At 38.4% G+C, this 22,633-nt stretch overlaps 1 protein-coding gene across 3 annotated transcripts in view; it reads right to left on the reverse strand.

The window, feature by feature from the left end:
- Nucleotides 1-268: 268 nt before the first annotated feature.
- usp7 (ubiquitin specific peptidase 7 (herpes virus-associated)) overlaps nucleotides 269-22,633 on the reverse strand; it is a 67,599-nt gene continuing 45,234 nt past the window's right edge. For 2 of the 3 annotated variants that reach the window (XM_069905413.1, XM_069905414.1), the window contains 17 exons: nucleotides 21,986-22,116; nucleotides 19,759-19,893; nucleotides 18,862-18,963; nucleotides 17,437-17,542; nucleotides 16,771-16,863; nucleotides 16,628-16,695; nucleotides 16,090-16,190; nucleotides 10,221-10,374; nucleotides 9,665-9,732; nucleotides 9,126-9,234; nucleotides 5,714-5,791; nucleotides 4,346-4,446; nucleotides 3,684-3,783; nucleotides 3,473-3,592; nucleotides 3,282-3,353; nucleotides 3,040-3,130; nucleotides 269-1,744 (listed from right to left, as the gene is read on the reverse strand). In XM_069905413.1, the coding sequence (XP_069761514.1) occupies nucleotides 1,638-1,744; nucleotides 3,040-3,130; nucleotides 3,282-3,353; nucleotides 3,473-3,592; nucleotides 3,684-3,783; nucleotides 4,346-4,446; nucleotides 5,714-5,791; nucleotides 9,126-9,234; nucleotides 9,665-9,732; nucleotides 10,221-10,374; nucleotides 16,090-16,190; nucleotides 16,628-16,695; nucleotides 16,771-16,863; nucleotides 17,437-17,542; nucleotides 18,862-18,963; nucleotides 19,759-19,893; nucleotides 21,986-22,116 (1,736 nt within the window). In that variant the 3' untranslated portion in view covers nucleotides 269-1,637. The remainder of the gene's footprint in view (nucleotides 1,745-3,039; nucleotides 3,131-3,281; nucleotides 3,354-3,472; nucleotides 3,593-3,683; nucleotides 3,784-4,345; nucleotides 4,447-5,713; nucleotides 5,792-9,125; nucleotides 9,235-9,664; nucleotides 9,733-10,220; nucleotides 10,375-16,089; nucleotides 16,191-16,627; nucleotides 16,696-16,770; nucleotides 16,864-17,436; nucleotides 17,543-18,861; nucleotides 18,964-19,758; nucleotides 19,894-21,985; nucleotides 22,117-22,633) is intronic. The other variant, XM_069905415.1, reaches the window with a different exon arrangement.

The raw sequence follows: 22,633 nt of genomic DNA on the forward strand, positions 1-22,633 counted from the left end.
TATTCCTGAGCATCAAGGTCGGAAGATAATCACAGGAAGCACTTTAAAAAAAAAGTAGAAATACAGTTAATGCTCAAAAATATTTAATACCCAAGGCATAAACTAATTCATCCAAGAAACAAAATGCTGTTCAAGTCCATATTTTGGTCCAAATCTATTTGAGAAGGTTCAGCATTACAGAACAATCTGCAAACTGACCAGAACACATTGTGCAGGTTAAATGTAGAAACAAAAACAAAGCAAGTTGATGCGCAAAGCCAATGCAATGCAATTTTTATAGAAAATTTTTATTCAACATACAACATTTTCCAGCAAAAAGGCAATATACAGGAAAAGATTTCATACACTGCTACGTGAATTAAAAAGATAGGAGGGAAGAAAAATGAAATCGTGAATTGCAGATTCTATTTTACTGCACTCAACTAGACACACTGCTGCAATTAGCTTAAAAAAAACCCAGTTTGAAATAAAACTACACGCAATGAATATCAACATCAGTGACTTTACCTGCAGACTCCTCCGTGGGAATTTTATCCTTAAAGTGTTAAATTGTACATGTTCATCATTAAATATACAATTTTTTTTGTATTTTTTTAAATTTTTACAAAGTCAACAGCTTACTACTTACGTTATTGAGCATGCCCTCTGTGCTAAAGGCTGTTTTTGTCATGTTATAATTTTTCACATCTCACCATGACAAAATAGAACACAGATTTTTTTTTTCTCCAAATTTGCCCTTTCCAGCCACTATTGTCTCAAACCAATTTCCCAAAAGGCAGCACAGTAAAACCCCAGTCAGTTACCATCAGGAAGCACCAATGGCCATAGCATCAAAGTAAAACAAGCAGATTTACAAACTCGCACTGGGGCAGGATACAATGAGTACTGATTTATTATTATTATTATTATTATTATTGCCAGGGTGTCTTACAAAGAGTATGGTATGGGAAGAAAAACCCAGGTCATGTTGAAAAACAAAATCAAAGACTACATTCAGCTGGGAGTGGAAAAAAAAATCTCCTGAATATTAAGTGCCAACAACGTGCAAGATGTGGTACAGACACCATTTATTAATGCTGTGAAAGTCGGTGGTGTACAAATTCACAAAAAAATTCTGAATTCATCCAAACTACCTAAATAAAAGAAAAACTATCCAAATGACTGTAAACATGAACATGCTGACTGCTTCAAATGTTTGTGAAACATCACAAAACCTATAATTAGCAGCCAGAGATGTGAATCCTCTGCCATCTGCTGTGGGTTATTCTAAAGGCATGAAACCATTTCGCAAATGACTAACTGTTTTCTTACTACTCAGTTCCTACACGATGCTGCCATGTCTTTTCGTCTTCAAGACAAGAACTTGTATCTGACTGCATTGCTCTTGGCAAAGGGCAAATCCATTTCCTCTCTCCATCTGGAAAATAGGCAGTCAATTGGTACAGGGAAGCCAAACTGAACAGCCTCAACAAAATAAAATTAGCGTCAGCAGCAAATTCTGTCGCTGAAGACTTTTGAGAAGGTGCACATGTATCAACGTTCATTTTTACTGTTGTGGGATAGGTGCACACACTGTCTTTCTGAGTCTTTAACTTTTTCTTCAAGACACACAATTCTGACCAGGTCAGGCATTGGTGTCAGTTGTGGATCTTAATTGCTTTTTCCAGGTATGCATAGCGACTTCTCTTTGGAGCTTTATTGAAGTGATCAAGTCCCAACCATGGCCTTGGCTGGGACATACTACCTGGAACAAAAAAAAATACTCCTTTAATGTTGATGTGCAAGTACCTGGAACAAAAAAAAGATACTCCTTTAATGTTGATGTGCAAGTTGAAATGAATCACATTGCATAATATGAATAAATTACAGCTTTTTTTTTAGTCCCTTAGGACTGCTAAAATACTATCGGTGTTAAAGCCCATGCGTTCAAAGAATCAACAAACTCTATATACACAAGGGTAGAGATGGGAATCCGATGGTTGGCATGAACATGCTGGAATTTTTCTATGCCGCATTATGGACGACTCCAAGACCTTTTTATCTCTTGTATGTCGACAACCAAATCTCTTCCAAAGAGACTAACCCCAGCCTAGCTATCCCACCATGAGCCAAAACTCTTCCTTGATCAACCTCCCTTTTGTGCTGTTACTTCATGACTGGAATGCAACAACCAGAACTGAAAAAGCAATACGCAATGTTTGAAAGAGATCTAATTTCCATCGTCTTGGCTAATCCAACCAAAATGGACCTTAACCTTTTCAATTGCTCTGCCTTCTCTGATGACAAGTGGAAATTACTCCAAGCCCGCTGCACTTGTATTTTATACACTCCAAAATGTGTAATACCCCACTATTCTATTAGGGCTTGGACATGACTAACATGCCCACCCAAGGATCCTGGAAGTAATATTGATCGTTAGTGGGATCTCAGCAGAAAGGAAGATGGAGAGCAGGAGATGCTGCTTGTAAAACAGCAGCATCAAGTCTCCATGCAGCTTTTCGAAGACACCAACAACTTGACAGCTTGCATTGTGGGAAGAGGAAAGGCCAAGTGTGCAGACTGATGGTTTTGTAGTGAAAGATGAAAAAGAGTGACAGAACTGAGAGGAAAGGGGGAGGGGTTTTATTAGGCCATAAAAAGTTTTCAGTCAGGGAAAACCCAAGCCACATCACCTCTGTTTGGGGTCTCCTTTGGCAAATCTGGCACTTCAGAGTTTTGCTGCTACTTTCAATATTCAGATTCTCATGCAAATATGTAGGTTACATGTACAATTTTCCATCCATCTTTCGTCTTGCAAGAGCTTACCCAATAACTGAAGAGAATTTGAAATGGACCCGTCTTTTGCAAAAAAGGTCATGCGTACAAAACTTCCACAGAAGAACAACCCCATCTGCTGTCCGGAAATATTTTACAAACATGTATAGAGAACATGGCAACCAAAATTATTTTCAATCAGAATTTTGGAATTTAGTACATTTTAGACTTTCAAGGAACCCATTTCCTCAAAATGTGAGAGAATAAAAATCTATAGCTACTCACTGGGCTGTGGTTCGAAATCCTTCAGGTTGATTTCATATTCATCCTCATTGATGTATTGGTGCCGACCCATCATGACAATTGCAAACTTGAACTTAAAAAAGAGATTTGTTTTAATATGAATTCTCTATCAAGCCAAGCCCAAATGGATTTAGTGCTGGCTCAAGGTCAATTGCTGGGTCTTAATTGAAATGGCAACAGGAATTGGTCAAAAATAGATAGGCGGACAAAATGAAAGGACTTACCTTTTCAAATTCCTTCTCTTGGACTTCCAGCATGACTTGAATTCGTTTCATAATCTCCCTGAATGGTTCACTCTAAAAAGAACAACATGCAAAATCTTGACCTCGTATCAGAAACAGTTCACAAATGTTTAATATTAAACTCTTGCAAAAGAGGACACAAGGCAGATATTTGGTACTTTAAGACAACTCACCTGGCATATCCGCAATAAGAATGGAATTCCAAAAGTGCCAAAAACCTCTTTGTGAAAATGTGCCACTGGGATCAGTAATTCACTCTCTTTATCCAGATCAACTTGATCGAGAGGAACCTCCTGAAAAATGTCCGAATCAATTTACCCATGGAAAATTTTGGAAATAAAATGAGACCATAGTTTAACAGTTTGATTTAAATATATGATTTACCTCTATTCTGAAAGTTCGGCTTGTGGCTGGAGATAAACATTCTAATAGCTCATCTTCTTGATGGACTCCAATTATTTTGTAGCTTACGATTTCCAGTAGCCTTAAGGAATAAAAATGACTTAAATTTAAGCCACAATGTTTCATTATTCAACTTTGACCAATGTGTTATGCATTCAACTAGTTTGCAAAATATTTCCCTTGATTTTATAATGTTGTTTAAAGAAAGTGAGCCATATGTGTTGTCACTCTCTAAATCAATGACCAGATGGCGACAGAAAACAATTAAAAATATACAAATACAATGAATTATTCACCGTGTCTATCTTATCGTGAATACTAATTAACATCCAAGTATTGCATTCTTCAACCTCACAGCAATGTCCAGCCATCGTACCAATTTTTGAGCCTCAACTGGTGTGGAAGTTACCAAAGATGAAAACTGTATGATGAATGTTAAAGAGTTTCTAAATTTAAACCACTCAGTGTGTAGTAAGGTTGTTGTACTATTCAAAAACACAAATGTAAAGATCAACATTTTTTTGGTTTGTTAACCTGATAGATGACTCGATGAATTTACAGCACATTAAAGTCAAGCGGTAAACTGAGCAATTTATTTACATTACTGATATTAATAAAGGAAGCTATCACTACATGATTCTTACCTTAGTTTGCTGGATCCTTTATCTGACAATTCAACAGCTTTCTTACATTCTTCCAATAAGTCACGAACACAACCATGTTTATCGGGATATAGTGTTATCTCCTGTCATCAAACCAAAAACTGCATGAATCTTCTATTTACAATTGGTCAAATCATACATGATCCCGCCTGCTGCTAGAGCTATTCCTGTCATTGCACTGTTGCCCAATGGGCTTCATTGCCAATCAGATAGGACCATATGATGCATTTTACAGCTCCAATCTGGACCACTCTCATGACATTTTCATAGTGGTAAAAGGATTTTAATTTAAAAGATCTTCATTAAAAACACATTAAAATGGAGATAAAACCCCAAGACATGCTTGCTTGTCCCAATCTAGTCAAAGACAATCCAAATAACTACTGTACATGCCCAACATACAGCTGAGGATCTGGATGCAAAATGCATCTACCTTCTCAGCTTGAGGCCTGCAGTGTGCAGCAGCTCCACTGGAATATGACCTCTACTTTGTACTGGACTTCCACATCACAAATATGCAGATCTGAAAACCAAGAATAACTTGTCCATTCTTTCACTTTTATCTTTGAACAGAACGATTTATGCTACCTTTCAATACATGCTCATCTTATGATAGTGAAATTGATACTCCTATTCGGAGGCTACATTTTAGCAGCAGGCCGAAGAACAAGTTTACAACATGATAATACAAAGAAACAAAATGAATAATGATCCTTTCCTTCTCCCCCTCAGCCAGAACCTCTTGTGCTTGCAGGCTATTTGACAGGGGAAATTAGTCACCAAAATAATTCCATTTGCAGACAAATCTTGATGCAGGTTTACCAAAAAAAGCCCAATTTTTAACCAAGCAGTCCCAACCATAATGATGTTTACATTCCTCAGTATTTGGGAGAGGCCCAGAAAAGTGTGTGCGCGCAGAAGATCTTGCACCTTTTTGAATTTGCTTTGCCAGAGGCTTGCAGATCATTGAGACGATTTAGGGCACAGATCAACAGATTTTAGGACATGAAGAGAATCAAAGGATACAGGGATAGATTGTAAAGTGATGTTTATTTAGAAGCTCAGTCCTATTGAAAAGAAAGTGGGCTTCATGGCATCATCCTGGTGTCATTTCTTGTTCTGGATGGTGTACATTGTCAAATTATATGATCTTATCAATGGTCACGTGTTTGATTCACCTGTCTGGGAATTAGCGAGACGAGAAGCATTGCATTTTCACAGGAAGCAACTTCTAAGTGCTCAGATGCAAAAGCAAACAATGATTCATATCCTGAGCTCTTACTGTGGTTTTTTAAAACATTAAACTACTTGTGTATTAAACAGCAAATGCAACTCAAAATGGATATTCACCTCTTCCCTATAGTTGCTGTTGAGCCATATACACTTGAAACTGCGTCTGTTTTCAAAGTCTGTGATCTTCATTTTTAGCTGAAAAAAAAAGATACAATATGAAATTCAAAACAAAGTAGATAAAATTGGGCCTAAAGAAAGGAAGTTGATTTTTGGGGGCTTCAAGACTACATTTTTGCTTTCCCAAGAAAAGGATTTTGTGGGCCTATTTGTGGAGACAAGTGGCTTAAGAAAATAGGTTGATGTGGTTATGCTCTATTTTGCTACGGTTCTCTCTTCCTGATAATAGCTATCATCTGACCAAGGGGAACATGTACTGAAATGGGCATCATACGCATTAATTAAAAAATTGGCCAACAGCAGTGGTGGAAGGAGGGGTTTTTTTTTACAAAAGGACAGAGGGAAATGAACAGGAGTCAGTAGCAAATCCACCATTTTTCATTACTTTAGTTTCATGGCACAACTTCCAATTTATAGATGACAAAATTGAAGGCCATATACTCCAGGAAACAAAACAGGTTGGTGGAATGGGTAGGTAAAGAACAGATGAAAATTGATATTTGTAACATTTTACTGGCAGGAAGAAATACTGGACAGTGCAACTCCAAGAGGAGATCTGGAGTACATACCCATTGTTTATTTTTATTGACAAAGTGGCAGGGCAAATTGAGAAAATGTTCGCAGCAGCTTATGGGACCAGTGTAAACAGAAACTTAGCAAAAGAACAAGGAAGGAAGTAATGATGAATATTTTTTTATCCCTTGTTCACCCAAAAGCAATTGCCAGAAGACCAAGTCACAAAAAAAGTTCTAAAAATTAAGAGGGTCTCAATTTAATGCTGGAGTTACAGGACATTTAATTGGAGCATTCAAACGCAAACTCGGATATGCACTTGAAGGAAATGATTTGCAGGCGAGAGGGTCTGGCTGGATCGCTTTTACTGACCCATCACTTCAAATCAACTTGTTTGCTATAGCCATCGAAACAATTTTCCATCACTTTAAAACCTCTGCCCACTTTTCATAACAGAACATTCCTAGCTCTCATCTCTTCGTATTTTCATGCCTCAAATTAAAATCCAAAATACCACCTGAACTTGTAGTATAAAAGACTAATTCTTCATGTTCAGAGATTAAAGCATTCTACAGGTTGGCAGCTCTCTATTGCTGCAGACAAGGCTATCAAGAACTAAAGCTTGGCCAAACTAGACCTGAACAACAAGGAGCAACATGAGCAATTTTATGTGAAAATTCTTAACATCCCTTCATATATTTACTCAAACTTATTTAATACATTTTTTTGCATGAAGTCTCAATTAAGGGCCCTAACTTGAATTGTTGACAGATCATTTCTCTCCAAGCATGCTGCCTGACCTACCCAATCCCTCTAGTTTCACATTGTTTTTTTCTGTAATTCTTTATTTATCGCACTATGAACCATACCAACCAATATATTTACAGAAGCATCTCTTTAAATATTCAGTGAAATTTTCTCTTTTTTCCCCCCATCCCTCCCTTCCCCCTTCCCACCCCCCTCAAAAAACAGTAAATATTGGACATATAAAATACAATAAAGCAATATCTTTATACAAAAGGAATACAAACAAAAAAGACGCATCATCAACTTATTCACATTAAATCTGATCGTGTTTATCTTCTTATCATTTTTGGTGGTGGTCCTCAGCCTGCTCTTTCTGTTATGTTCCATATATGGTTCCTAGGTTTTTTCAATCATTGCAACTTTGTCTTTTAAATTCTGATTTTTTTTTCCGAGATACACTTAAACTTGGTTATATATTCCATTAATGTCTATAGTCATATGGTCCGTGGCCATTTTATATCTTTATTTTCACTTCTTTTCTGCCTCTTCACCACCTCATCTCCTTTTCCATTACTGTTTTATTAAGTTTTCCTTTTTAATCTCAATATATGACAACGCATTTAAGACATGAAATACCCTAACAATCCCCACAAGCAATAACTCTTTAACCCCAAATGAACCTTCCCTCCTTGGATTGCCTCCTGTCCCTTGATGGCAACCACAACTCCCCTTTCCATTCGGTTTGCGAACTTACTCGCAAGCATCAACCGATTTTGCAGTGACCATTATTCTCCAACCCCCAGCCCCCCCAGAGAACACTATTTTCCTATAACAAAGCTCTTTTCTTCCCCTTCTCTTATCCATCTTTAAATCTTTATATATACATTATCTTTACTTTATATTTTTACATATTTTGGTATAATTTCTTGACGGTCATCCTTCTTGTCACTCCTCCTCCTCTATTTTGCTGTCCTGCAAATGTTCAGCAAATTCTTGGGCTTTCTTTGGGTCCGAGAACAGTCTATTCCGTTCCCCAGGAATAAATACTTTGAGTACTGCTGGATGTCTTAATATAAAGTTATACCTTTTCTTCCATAAGATTGTTTTCGCCGTGTTCTTTAAAAGTTTGAAACTTGTATCTGGGTAAAAAAAATATTTTTTGTCCCTTATATTCCAACGGCTTATTGACTTCTCTAACCTTCATTCTTGGCTGCTCCAGTATGCTTTCTCTTGTCGTCTATCTTAGAAATTTTACCAATATGGATCTCGGTTTTTGATGTGGTGGCGGATTCCAGTACTAGTGCTGTATGTGCCCTTTCGATTTCTATTTTTTCATGTGAATCTGTCGTTCCCAGCACCTTCGGGATCCATCCTTTTATAAATTCCTTCATATCTGACTGACTTCTTTGCCTTCTTTCAGGCCAACTATTTTTATGTTGTTTCACCTACTGTTGTTTTCCAATACGTCAATTTTTTGTGACAATAAATCTTGTGTCTCTTGCCTCCCACCGCAGGTCGACCCCTCACCGGGCCTCCCGGCGCAGGTCGACCCCCTGTCGATCGCCTCGTTGCCGCTCACCCTCTTCCAGCCCTTCATTCTCTTTCTCACCACTCTTCTTTCTTGTTTACTTCCCCCACCCAAACGCTCCGATACTGGGCATCTCTCAGCTGGCCGCTCCTCAGCTGAGTCCCCCTCCCGTCGGCGTTAACCTTTTCTTTTACTTGCGCACCTCTTCTTGGCTCTGAGAGCCATTTTTGGAGTCCGCCGGTCGGGAGGATACCGCTCCTCTCCACAGTGCCTCTCTGCTCCGATGTGCAGGTAAGGCCTCCTTCTTTCTTCTCCAGTGATTTTCCTTCTTCCCTTTTCTCTGTTATTCTTACTTTTTCTCTTTTGGGTGCCATCTTCTGTCTCTTCTCTGTAATTTTATCTTTCTCTTCCTGTATTTTAGGTTTATTGAGCTCTGCTTTTTCACACTTTTTTCCCTTTTCTCTGTGAATCGACCAGCCACTACTCCATCACTTGACTCCCCTTAGTTTCACATTGTTCACATTTCTTTTGACTATATTACAGCTCATAGACATACAAGCTTACCTGTTGATAATAGAGTTTCTTTGGTTGCCTTGGTTTGAAGAACTGCAGCAAATCTCTAAGAGTGCCTTCATAATTATGTCTCAGAGGATTACCAGGCCCATCCCTGTAACTTTAACAATAAAATTCTTTAATTTCTGGAAATCCATTAAAGGAAGAGGATTAGCCAGGTCAAATATAGGTTACAGAACACAAGTAAAATTAACGTCAATTGCATGAAAGGAATAAAACACAAGTTGTGTTTCATTTGTTATATCTAATCTCCAACTCTGATCCCTACCGTCACCACTCTTGACTCTGTCACACATCTTCAGTGAGCACACAAAACTCACTTCACCATATTCAAAGTCCCCTCCATTACAGCAATGCTACATTTGCATCTTCCACTGCACATCAAGTATGATAGGATCACATTCCCTCTGCCATCTTGACAGACCAACAAATTGCAATTACTTGGAAGGATTCAATTGTTTCTTTAAGTTAGGAGGAAACATCCACTAGCACATGAAGAGAAATTCAACAACAAAATTACGTAGTCTTACCCTTGAGACTTAAAGAATTGAAGCAACATTGGGTCAGTGTTTAGTCGTTGAGCCACTGTCTTGGCAACCTACCAAAATGAAATAACATTTTACAACTTGCTTAAAGAGCAACTCGTTAAAAATGAATACAAAGTCACATTATAATGAAATGTTGAAAAGTTTGGAATGTGCTTGCAATAGATGTTTGATTACCATATAAACATCTATTAACATTCAAAAATTTAGGAATCTAAACTGAAATGCTAGTTACACATTATTAAAGTCCATCAAATAAGCAAAATATTAATTATTTAGTAATAAAGATTCCAAGATTAACTTTTTGACATCATTGATAGACTAATCTGTTGCAAAGATACCTAACAAACCCAGAGATAATAACAAACCCAGAGATAATGCAGAAACTCTACCGTGTACATTGTGCACAATATCCAACTCAATGGATTGTGCACTTGGTGGTATTGGTTCAATATAGCCAAACTAAGATAGAATTTGTTCCTAAATATTACCAAACCTATCATTAACCCCTGTAAATGAACAAATGTCAAAACTTCCTTACCTGAAAGTAATTCATTCTATTGGACAGAGTGACCACAAAGCCAGGGTCATTAAGAATAGTCTTATCACAAAAGATGACATCCACCCGATGGTAGAGATCCCGAAAATAATCTTTTGCTGTTGGTAACTCACTGGAGTCGTTTTCTGGATCATCCCTGAAAACCAGTCAAAATATTTCAATGACCAAACAATTCTTCCAAGCACAGACTTTACACTTTTCCAATCTAGGTTTTGTGCCTATATCATGCAGTTAAAATTGGCTCTATGATACAATGGGCTCATAGATCAGAGATGTTCACTTGGGTTTCACAACTGACATGCTTGGGGAAGGGAGGCATCCCATTGACTTGTTTAAAAAAAATTCAATCGAAATTCTACGCCACTGTTTGGGTATTGCTCAAACTTGATGTCTTTGAATTTTTATATGTTCACACCAGCTCAGCTGAGCAAAGTGTCCCTTCATTCATTTGGTTAGCCATCAATCTATCACATCTTCCACAAACTGAAAAAATACATCAGTGGTGTGTGTGTGTATGTATATATATATATATATATATATACATACACACACACACATACACACACACTCTCCTAATGATAACACCTTCTGAGACAGTAACCCCAAATGATAGATTTCACAATCAAGGGAAATATCCTTCCATCTATCGTGATAATTTGGTTTCTATGAGATGGCCCTCTTCAAAACTCAACAGAATACTAATCTATGCCAAATATTAGGTTCAACATAAAGCAATGGACAACCCAGATTTTGCTTCCTGAACACTTTTGGCAGTATTTTATGGATTTTGGGATGCTGATCACCAAAAATTACAAAATTTCCTCACACATGCTTTTCTTTTTTTTTAAAAAAAAAAATCCAACCTATTTTTGCAATTTCCGATCATATTTTAAGTTTTTCTAGTGTACAAAACCACGAAATGCAACAGGTCATTAAAAATTATTTTTCCCGCCTTCACCCTTGGACGTCTTCCCTGCAGATTTTAGTGCAGCCAGTGACGAGCATGGTGAAAGGTTTCACCAGGACATGGTGACCATGGAAAAGCAGTATCAGGGCAACTGGAATCCATCAATGCTGGCCAACCAATGTTCGGCACTGACACAAGAAGCATCAGATGCTGAGTACAAACAAAAATCAGTGGCATAACATTTTTAGGGTCAGTTGAACTAGCGCAATACGTCAGCATCATTGGGTGATTAAACATGCTAAATTCAAAAAGAGTTAATTTAATGTTTCTTCAACTTCTCATGAGGTGCAGCAAATCTGAAATTATGTTTGTGTTCAGCTTGAAGCTATAATTGTTTTTGGTCAGAAGCAAACCTTTTGGAAAAAAATTGTCCAGTGCAACATGTTCATCTTACAACAAAAATTCTCAATTCAAGAATGAAGATGAACAAACAAGATAGGATTCAGGGAGGAGAGATCAACGGAGCAGAAAGGAGTTGTAAGACCAAAACAAGGTAACATAGAAACAAAATTAATTATGAAAAATTATCATACAAGAAAGAAAAATAAGCCACAGAGGGGAACTACTTTTGCTACAATCCTTTGGGCTCAGTTGAAAATAGGAACCTGGAATGACCAGGTTGATGCAAATCACTCTTTATTCCCAGAAAACTGTGCAGAGCATTAATCTATAAATGCATCACTGACTTCATGATAATAATCAACACCTATAACCCAAGCAGAGAAGTAAAAAAGCTTAAAATGTAAGATGACGTGAAAGTAGAGAATTCTCAAACTATGCTCAGGTTTTTAAAAACCTGAAGTTTTACAAAACCCCATTTGAAAGCAGAGGCACAATTAGCGAAATGCTTTTAAAGCACCACCCATCGGGACGGGGGTTCAGATTCTGCCCTGTGACGAGTTTGTTCTCCCACTTTCTGCGTGGGTTTCCTCTGCTTTCCTCCCATTATTCAAAAACATACTGAGGGTGGTTGGTCATTTGCATGTAACTGGGTGGCATGTGCTTGTGGGCCGAAAGGGCCTCTGTTACTGCGCTGTATATCTAAATTAAAAACTAAAATGAAATTAAGCTAGAAAACAGCAACCATCATTTGGTTGTTTTGTTACGTACATTTTTTTTTTTAAAAAGGAGGGATATAACATTCAAAAAATGATTTCTGGAAAACCTAATTTAGTGCCTTTCACCATCCATGTTCGAACATATTAAAATTAAAGATTTATCTTAAAAGCATGCAATAATTTAATGAAATATTCCAACATTGAAAGTCATGGGTTGTAACATTTTTAATTACAACTATGAAAAGAACTGTATTAGTTTTTGCCATACAGTTCACAGAAAATAAATGGTGATAAAATGTGTGCAACATCCAAGTATACATCAATAACACAAGTCCTGAATGCTGGACTTGCTCGCTCGAATTTTCAGGCTTTCCAACATTGAATAAGTACCTCTTGCCAATCACAAGAATAAACATGCAAAGGCTAGGCAATTTCATTACCCAATTTGGAAGCAAGCTGTGGTCTGGAGCCTGTCACAAATGAGCAGAAACTCACACTGATGTTTTGTGCGTCTGCAGGACGGATTACATTTTGAGCTGGGGTAGCAAGTTTTGATACCTGCAAAATACTGGAAAAATAAGGTGGAATATGCTTTGAGCCACCAAAATGGGAAATAAATCAAAGAGTTACAAGTGTCCAGTGTCACTGATTACAGTTGTGTTTTCATTTTCTTGATAATGTAGGTTGCATCACTGCAGTTTTTAACTAGAACATTTAAGTTTTGATGAAATGCAGCATTCCATTGCAATACTCTATTTTTAAAAAATGCTTCCCCCAGCTCAAACCAGTTCAAATTGATTGCCGACTCCAAAGGGTTGAAAAGGACTGCGGATAGAAAATTCCAGAGCAATTTTAGAACCTTAGGGACAAACTGCAGCATGAATACATCCACGTAGGATAGTGGCACAGCAGTTATCACTGCTGTCTCACAGCTCCCAAACACCTGGGTTTGATCCAGACTTTGGTCACTGCCTGCACAGAGTTTGCATGAGATTGTGAGGGTTTCTTGAAGATTCTCGTTTCCTCCCACATGCCAATGATGTTATTTTTAGGTAACTGGCACTGAAAAATTGCCATTGGATGGCAGGAGAACCCACGGCTGAAAGGTCATGCAAGACAAATTGGATTTGAGAAGATAGTCATGGTAGAAGGCCTAATAAAAACCATCTTCCGGCCTACTCAAAAAAAAATTATTTTAAAGACATACAGCACAGTAACAGGCTCTCTCAGCCCACGAGTCCATGCCACCCAATTTACCTGCAACCTCCAGTATGTTTTTGAACAGTGGGAGGAAACTTGAACCCCCTGGAAAACCCATGCAGATACAGGGAGAATATAAAAACTCTTTACAGATAGTGCATGATCCCAATTTCTGATGCTGTAACAGCCTTACGCTGACCATGCCACCCCCAAACTTTTCCAAGAATGTGTGTAGAAGTGGTTGCACTTCAATGACCTTCAAGAACTTTGGGTTAAGAAGGGAGATGGAGAGACAAAAAAACCAGGCAGGATTCCCATTCCAAATAGAGTTCATAAACTCTATTTGGATATTGACAAAACATCTGGCTAAAGTGAATAAGCTGTGTGAATGGATTGTGGGCTTTTGGTAAGTATGCTGTAATGAAAATAGCTCATTGCTAGTTGTTGCGTCTTATCCCAAGAAATGAAAACTTTTGTGAAATAATGGAAGTGCGGAAATAAGAAATTTGCATATAAAAATGGTCTTATTCCTATCCAGCACCAAATGGCGAGTATATGTATATATATATATATATATAAAAGAAACTTTAAATGTTTAATTAACCTTTTAAGATGAATAAATTCACAGAATGATTAAGAATGATTTAATATGTGATATATTATAGGCCAGAGAACAAAAAATTCATATCTCATCCAAACAATGGGTTAAATAGACAGAGCTCCATCACCATGCCAGTTTTCTCAGGAAAAATGATCAACTGAACTATGATTATCTTAATGGAATGTTTGTTCCAAGCCTGCTTTCTTGCGCATGGGTGCAGAGGTTAGTGTCCTTTCTCCTTTGGGCTTTGACACTCGTAAAAGGAGTGACTAACAGTTTGATTTGTAGTACGTATGGCACACAGACTATACCCCTGAAATTTGGTAACAATAAGTTCACATGGAAGTTCATTCTTGCTGCTGTGTCCTGGCCGTTCCTGGGTCCTGACTTCGTCAGAGCCCATTCACTGATGGTGGTCTTAAAAGGGCGCCAGTTGGTGAACACCATAATGTTCCAGACTTTCTGCCATGGAGTACTCAAACAACGAATTTGCCAGACATTGTCACTCTCCAGTTCTCCACTGGTACACCCAAACAGCATCACACACCACATACTCATCCAAGAACCCCCTCTACACACTCAAGTCAGACGCCTGCTGCCCAACAAGTTGTGGCTTGCAAGATGAGAGCTCCACAAAATGGAGGAACTTGGAATCATATGCAGGTCTGATCGCCTGTGGGATTCCCTGCTACATATGGTGCCCAAAGCCATGGGAGGCTGGAGACCTTGTAGTGATTACAGGCATCTCAACAATGCTGCCACTCCAGACTGCTACTCTGTACCCTATATATAGGTCTTTACAGCTGATCTTCATGGGGGTCAGGACATTTTCTAAAACGGATTTGTATGGCATGGACTCAAAAAACAGGTCATGCACTGGGCAAAGACCATGTGCATGTCGACATTGTTGGCCTGCTTCCGGTCTCAGATGAGGTTGGTACCTGTTAACTATCACTGACAAATTCACTCAGTGGTCAGAGGCAGTTCCTATGACAGACTCATCGACTGATTCATGCGCCATTTTGTCATGACTGCTAGGAATGCAGCTCCACCACACAACAGCCTACCACCTGCAGTCGAATGGCCTGGTGGAGTGGTTCCGGAGGCAAACAAAGGCTGCACTGATGGCCTGCCTCCAGGGACCTGATTGGGCAGATGAGCTGCCCTGGGTCCTCCTGGGAATAAGAATGGCACCCAAGGAGGATCTCATCTCTTCACCAGCCAAGTTGGTTTATGAAGCCCTACTCATTGTACCTGGGGAGTTTGTGGCTGCAGCACACAGACAGAAGATGCCACCAACTGAAGTCTGAGGCAGACTGTGGGAGCGGCTTGGAAAATTGGCCCCAGTTCCCACATCAAGGGATGGAACAACATCCTTTCATCCCAAAGGAACTCCGGGTCCGTGAGTTTGTGTTTGTGCGTAGAAGTGGACACAGGCTACCCTTTCAGAGTGCTGCAAAACAATCGTACAACTTGTGTATTGGACATTGGGGGGCATCCAGAGACCTCTACGATGGACTGACTAAACCCTGCTCATCTCAACCTTGCCACAACCCCTGATGCGAAGGGCAGATAACTGCCCAAGAGCGGTGGACAGTAATGGCACCAGAGGTTTAGCCTCCTATCGCTAATTCTGGGGTGGGAGGGCCAGAGGGGGCAATGAACTGGCTCGGGAGGTTCCGAGTGACGTCACAATGCGATGATGTCATTTGGAATGCACAAGTTTTTAAAAAAAGCTGCATGTGACTGAGTAACCGACTTTTAATGAACTTTGACTTGACTACATCTGATCATTTTTCTTATTCTCCATTTTGTTCTCCGACAGTTGCTACATCCGATAAATTTCCATTGCTTTGCAAATCATTTACACAATTGCTACCATATCAGTACGTTTTTAACGATTACCACTGATATTCCACTAAATATTTTCTAGGATTTCACCACTTTCACTCAGTCCCTTACACAAAATAAAGTGCATATCAAGCTAATACAAACCCTGATGAGTTTGCCCAAAACATTACTTACTTTTGAAATACTATTATATCGCCATCCATGAGTTCATCAAGTGCCTTATCAAGGGACACTTCGTAATCTTGAATTCTTTCAGTTAAATTGGGTTTTACTTCCTAAAGACAGCATTATAATTCAATTAAAAATTATAAACTTGTTAATAACAATTTAGCTGCAACTACAAAAAAATACATCAGAAGTATTAAAAATTGAATCAACGGGCCCAAAATATGTGTATTGTATGACTGTCATTCCAATGAATTAAACACCAAAATAAAACTTTCATTATTCCTGAAATTCAAACCGTTCAACCTATTTTTCTGTTAAGTAATTTTTAAAAGCATTAACTTGGTTTGAATGTGTACATTATTATCCTCCTCACACGAAGTACTAACAAATGCCGCTTCAATATAGAAATACAAAAATAATCTGAAATAATAGGATCATACTGTTGGAACAATCTACCTTTTAATTTAGAAATCTCCAAAGTAACCACATTTGAAATCAAATTCTTATGGCAAAGTTATGCTTTAGTATATTTTGTTGATCATACCTCATAGAGGATAAGGCTAGTTCCTTGCGGAAACCCCGCTCTCTCACACATGATTGGCAGTAAATCACCTGCATCAAATAGTGCAAGTTATTATTTGAACTACTGTACAAAATTAATGAAGGTTGTAAAAATTATGAACTTACGGATTTTACACGATATAGGGGTGTAGATATGTCCACAATAATTCAAACTCCGAGTTTTGGGATCATACATCTTCAAAAACAACATCACATCATCTGAAAAATAAAAATGTGTTTTACTGTATTATCTGCACAACTTGCTACCATGAAAACAATATGCAATGAAGTGAAATGTTACAGTTATGTGGTTTTATCCTGCTTCTTATGTTATATGGGATCTCAAGATAATACAGCTAGTGAAGTCATAACAAATCAAAAATTGCAGATTGATAAACATTTGAAAGATTATGGGAAACAGGCACAGATTGAAGCAGGGACGTTATTTACATTTAAGGAAAGACTGGATAATTACATGGAGGGGAGAGGATTGGAGGGGTATGGACCAGGTGCTGGTCAGTGGGACTTGGAGGGTGGGGATTTGTTCCAGCATGGACTAGTAGGGCCAAACTGGCTTGTTCTGTGCTGTATATGGTGATATTATTATTTGAAGCCCAGCACAGATCAGCTTTGATCATACTAAATGACAGGTAAAGCTTAACTGGCTTGGAAGCCTGGTCCTATTGTGTTATTTACCCCTGATACATTACAGCTGGTCTCCAACCCAAGTATGACATAAATTAAATTCAAATGCTGCGCATAATCACAAATCAGCATATAACACGGACTTACGATCTTTATCAAATTTGGGCAATGCTGCTCCAGTGGCAGCTACCTCTGGATCTACAGTCTCTAGAAATATTGTCCATGGGTTGTCATTATCACTTAATTCAATCATCTGAAGGAGGAAACAAAACACTTAACTCAAAAGTTTCATTATATTAACAAATACTTACTTTTAATATACAGATCAGTTATCCTTAACAGAAGTTTTCCCAACAGCTTTGTAAAACATGAAAGTCTGTAAAAACAATGCTGGAGAAACTCAGCAGGTCAAACAGTGTAGTTTTATATTGCAAAAATAAAGATGAATAACAACTTTTTGGGATTGAGCTTTCATTGAGGTTTCTCCAGCATTGTGTTTTTGGTGTAAAATATTTAACAGATTACACCAGTTTTTTTTCCCCATATTAGATCATTTTTGAAACAAGTACTCTGAATCAACATTAGTATTCTTCTGTGAAATGTCTGCTATACCTTCCCCGAAACCTCCCATGCGTTAAAATATTTTCATATTAAAATATGAAAAAAAAAATCAAATCAGAAATGTAAATTATTATTCCACAATTGGGAAGTGTTCCAAGTCAAATGAACTCCTTATGATGCATCTTTTTAAAAAAAGTTGAACTCAGAAGATGGCTTAATTGAAAGAAATCTGTATGTGTTATACATTTTATCTACACAAAACTTTAATGTGCTCACATTAACGGAAATGCCAGAAGAACTCAGCCATTCTAACAGCATATGGAGAAAGAGAAACCAAACATTTCAAATCAACAACCAGAGTGGAGGGCTTAAGAGTTTTCAAAGCAGAGCTGGGGAGAGTTGTTCATTTGAAAAATACTGTGGCTGCTTGAAATCTCAGATAGAAAAAAATGCAAGAAATGCTCACTAAGACATGCACCACCTGTGAGGAAACAAATAATTTCAAGATCCAAACCAAAAAAAAACTTTCCACTGATGCAACCCAACTTGCTGAGCATTTACTGCATTATTTTATTAAAAATCAGTTATGTGTCTTTATAAGTTAAAAATTCAACTCCAATGGTATTATACATTTAATCCTGGATATTTATGTACTCATGCCCTTCATTCATTTCTGCTAAAGTTGAATTTCTTTAACTGAACGAGAGGTAACGTACATTAGCCAATTAACCAATTGTCTGGCACATCCCATGCAGTCACAGTAAGAACTTGAAAACTCCACAGAGGTAGATAGTAAGCAAGGTCAGGATCAAACCAGAGTCTCTGGCTGAGGCAGCTATTTGACAAGCTGCACCAGTGTGCCGCATGCAGTTTGAAATATTAACAAACCTGCCAATTCCACCTTTCAAGAAGAGAAAATGACCGCTCGATTGTTTTCTGAAACTCTGTTAATGTTATTAAATAAAATATATTTTGATTGCCAACTATGGCTTCCTGAGAACGTAAACTTACAGTTTTGTTGTTATCTGCGTCATAGTCCAGCATTGCTGGTCTCTTAGTTCCATTACTCCGGGCCTGCATTGGCCATAACCGAATCTGTTCCTGTGGATAACCCTAAATTAGGGGAAGAATCAAATATTGATCAAGTCTTGGCAAAAGCCCAAGTGATTCACTTCCTCATACCCAAAGCTGTTTTGCTATCCACTAGATTCCATTCAGTTACACAAATGTGGTCCACTCAACTAAAAGTCAATCAGCTCAATAACTCCCAAGACAATGTTATCCTCATGGTTTGCTCTCCAATGCCCCAAAACACACCCCATCTAATATTGGAGAATATTGGTTTAAGTATGGCACCTACAAGATCCATCACAGCAACTTGCTAAATGATTGAACTTTACCATCCAGATTAATTTATTATCCTTTCCCCCACCGTTATCATTTTGTCAAAATCTCAAAAGACCCCATTTAACATCAAGATGGCACTTCATCGCATGATCCTCAAGACAATTTAAGATCTAAGCTAAATATTTATCATACCAATGGCAGCCCAAGCCCACATGTTAAAATTTCAACCAAGCCATTTTTTTAAAAACATAATTTGAAAGAAGTTCACAAGGAAATATTAGGACTATAAAGCTCAGCATATCTTAACAAGCAACTTTGCTTGAAATAATTACAAAAGTTCAGGTAATGAATTCTAGAATTTGGCACACAGTAGCTGAAGGCAGAGCCTTAAAATTAATTTAGAGAATGATTAACTTCCCATTGCTGAATACGTTCAGTAGAGATTCAGTGCATTTTTAAAAGCAAAAGTATTTTAATAATAATTAAGCAACTAAACAAATAAATCTAAACTCAATAAAATCATTCCAGTTTATAGCATCGTGCATTTCTCAAGATATTCACCATTGTCTGTGACAAATTTTGAACAAATTCGGCAAGTGTAGAGTTTTTGAGAACTTTGAATACTGTATATTTCACTTTTTCTTCATCATACATATCATTACCCTGATGTCCACAGAACTGGTCTTCTGTCACTATCTGAAATAAAACACTACAATTAGGAGCATATTAAATCTGGATTATAGCATCACCTACATCATCTCAGCCACGCCATTTAAAAAAAATGTAAATGTTAATAAAATTAAATCGATTGCAGAATGGTTTAAGAAAATGTTCTAGACTCAAATTTGGGGCAAAAACATGAAATGATTAAGGTTAAAGTTAAATTATATACCATACTTGAAGGCATACAAGACCCATTTTTTTCCCTCCACAAAAAAAAAGGCTCAAAAATATCCCCCACATCTTGTATACAAAGTTGAAATTAAGGGGATAATGGTGAGTAATACTGACAGTCACTGCGTGGCTCACTAGCACCACAACCATCTATTATTGGGGGGCGAATGGGATCAATGTGGGCCTGGTGGTGGGCTGTCATGAGACTCTCCCAGCACTTGGTGTTGGTCCCTGCCCTGGTCTCGCAGCCCACCATTGGTCTCCAAACTGATCCCACACTGCCCTCCTCCCTCCCCCCCAGCCTCAACAGCCCTCCACTAGTCTCCACACTGATCCCACTGCCCTGCTCCCCCGATAGCCTATCACCAGTCCCCACATTGATCCCACTGCCCCGCTCCCACCCAACAGGCTGCCTCCCGTCTCCACACTGATTCCAGTGCCCCACATTCCTTCCCCTTAAGAGCAGGGCAGGGTCAGAAGAGATTAGAGCAGCAGGAAGGTTTTCTGCTATACTGTAACTACATATTTCAATAGCATTAAATACTTAAACTGTAAATACACTAAAAAATTTAACATTGTTATGAGCCCAGAGGACCCCAAAACCTAGCAGCAATAGAAATTCACCAAGACAAATGGTTAAACAAAAGTTGCTTTTAATTATCTTTAAACATGAAAACATGATCACACTTTAACTTATCACAATTAATTTAACCCCCTTCTAATTCTAAGCGCATGTGTATGTAATGTGTGTATAAGTTCAGAAAAGTTCTTTGATTCACAGTACAATTTCACTTCTCATTCCTCCAAATTCACTGGTTGCAAGCCATTCTTATATTTTGTGCAGAATTTAACATTTGAATTTCACCAGGCTTTGGTGCTTGAAAGGTAAATGGTTACTGCTCAGGAAGGTTCTTGCCAGTTTTCAGAGAGAGAGATATGTGGCTCGTTGGACACAAACTGATTCCTTCTGATCAGCCACATCAGTGTCTTATCAAAGAAACTTGCCCCATCAGGGTTTTCCAGATGATAACCTCTTTCTTTCAGGTCACCAGAGATTTCCTCTTCCATTTCCCTTATTTCAAGGGAAACATTATACAGCCAGCCATCTCCACTTCTATGGACCACAAGGGCTTTGACCAGGCTGAACTGCAGAACTCACAACCCTCCTTCAAAATGGGGGTTTTCCACAAGCTTGCCAGCTTGTCATGTTCCAGTCCCTGCTGCTGAACTGTAGAACTGAATTCTCTCTCTCTCTCTCTGAGAAAACCACATGATCCTCTTAGAAAAGCAAACTGCACTCAGAAAGACTGCGGCACTGGACGTAATCTTCTGAGTTTGTTCTTCTGTTGCTTTCCAAAACAATAATCCATTACTCCACAGCATATCCAATTAACACCTACTTTGAAGAATGCCTACAAGGACTTCACAAATTTTTGCAAAGAAAGGCTCTCGGAGCCGGCCTGTCTGGCTTGAGCAGAGCTCTGGCATTTTAAATGAGATGTGTTTCAAAGTGTTTGTATGTGACCTACACTAAAAACTCTGCCACAATTGATCTTCTTTAAAACATATCAAAATAAAATATAACAATCTGTCACAACATTCCCTGCTGAAATGGGGGGGGGGGGGGGGGGGTATATTTGCCTGCAGGTCTTGTATGCCATCAAATATGGTATATTTTAAAGATGGAGACAAAGAAGAAAGGGTGAAATAATATTTCCAAGTCTAAAGTAAACCAACAAAAAGCCAACAGGTTGATGCCACTTTGCATACATTCACATTTCAGGGATACTGTTTAGTATTTGTTTAACTACAGAGAAATTCCTCACATATATAGTATTTGCAAGGGTCTGGTACCATAGTTTGTTTAGCAATAGATCCACAAACACAATAATACCTGTAACTGCATGTAGAGATGTGCCTCTTGCCTTTCCTTTCTTTTCTGAGCCTCCACTCTCTTCTCTTCTTGAAGACGCTCCACCAGTTGTTGTGGAATGTTGTGATCTGTGACCGCTTGCAAAACTTCACCTATAAACAGAATAGTTTTAACAGGTTTTTTTTTAGAATAGGCTAAAATAGGAAAAATGCTCCAAAAAAAAAATTATTACAATGTGTGGCCAATTACTTTCCAAATACGACATAAAATACTTTAAAACCAGCAACTTTGAAATGCATTCTAAGGCAATAAGTGAATTTGCAAATACAGGTGCCTAGCGTTTTATCTGGGATCATCAGGACTGGACACCTGCCGTTGTTTGGAATCTTCTACTTTTCAAAATCATTTTATTATTGGTCTCTAAGCAAATGCCTTGTTCCTAGCCCCCACTTTCAGTCACCACCCCGCCCCCCGGCCAATGCCAGACTATCTTGCGCTGAGCGGTGGTTTGACACGCGCCATACAGGAAGTTTGACGTGCGCTAGTGTGTAGGTCAGGTAGAGGTTGAGTCAATGGGTGGCCTGGGAACTCGGCCAAAAAGGTGGCCAGTGTCAGCTGCTCAGAGCTCCTGGCCAAGCAGGGCAGAAGGCTGCGAGTGAGGTAGATGAT

This window comes from Narcine bancroftii, chromosome 12 (genome assembly GCF_036971445.1).
Source record: "Narcine bancroftii isolate sNarBan1 chromosome 12, sNarBan1.hap1, whole genome shotgun sequence".
NCBI lineage: Eukaryota > Metazoa > Chordata > Chondrichthyes > Torpediniformes > Narcinidae > Narcine > Narcine bancroftii.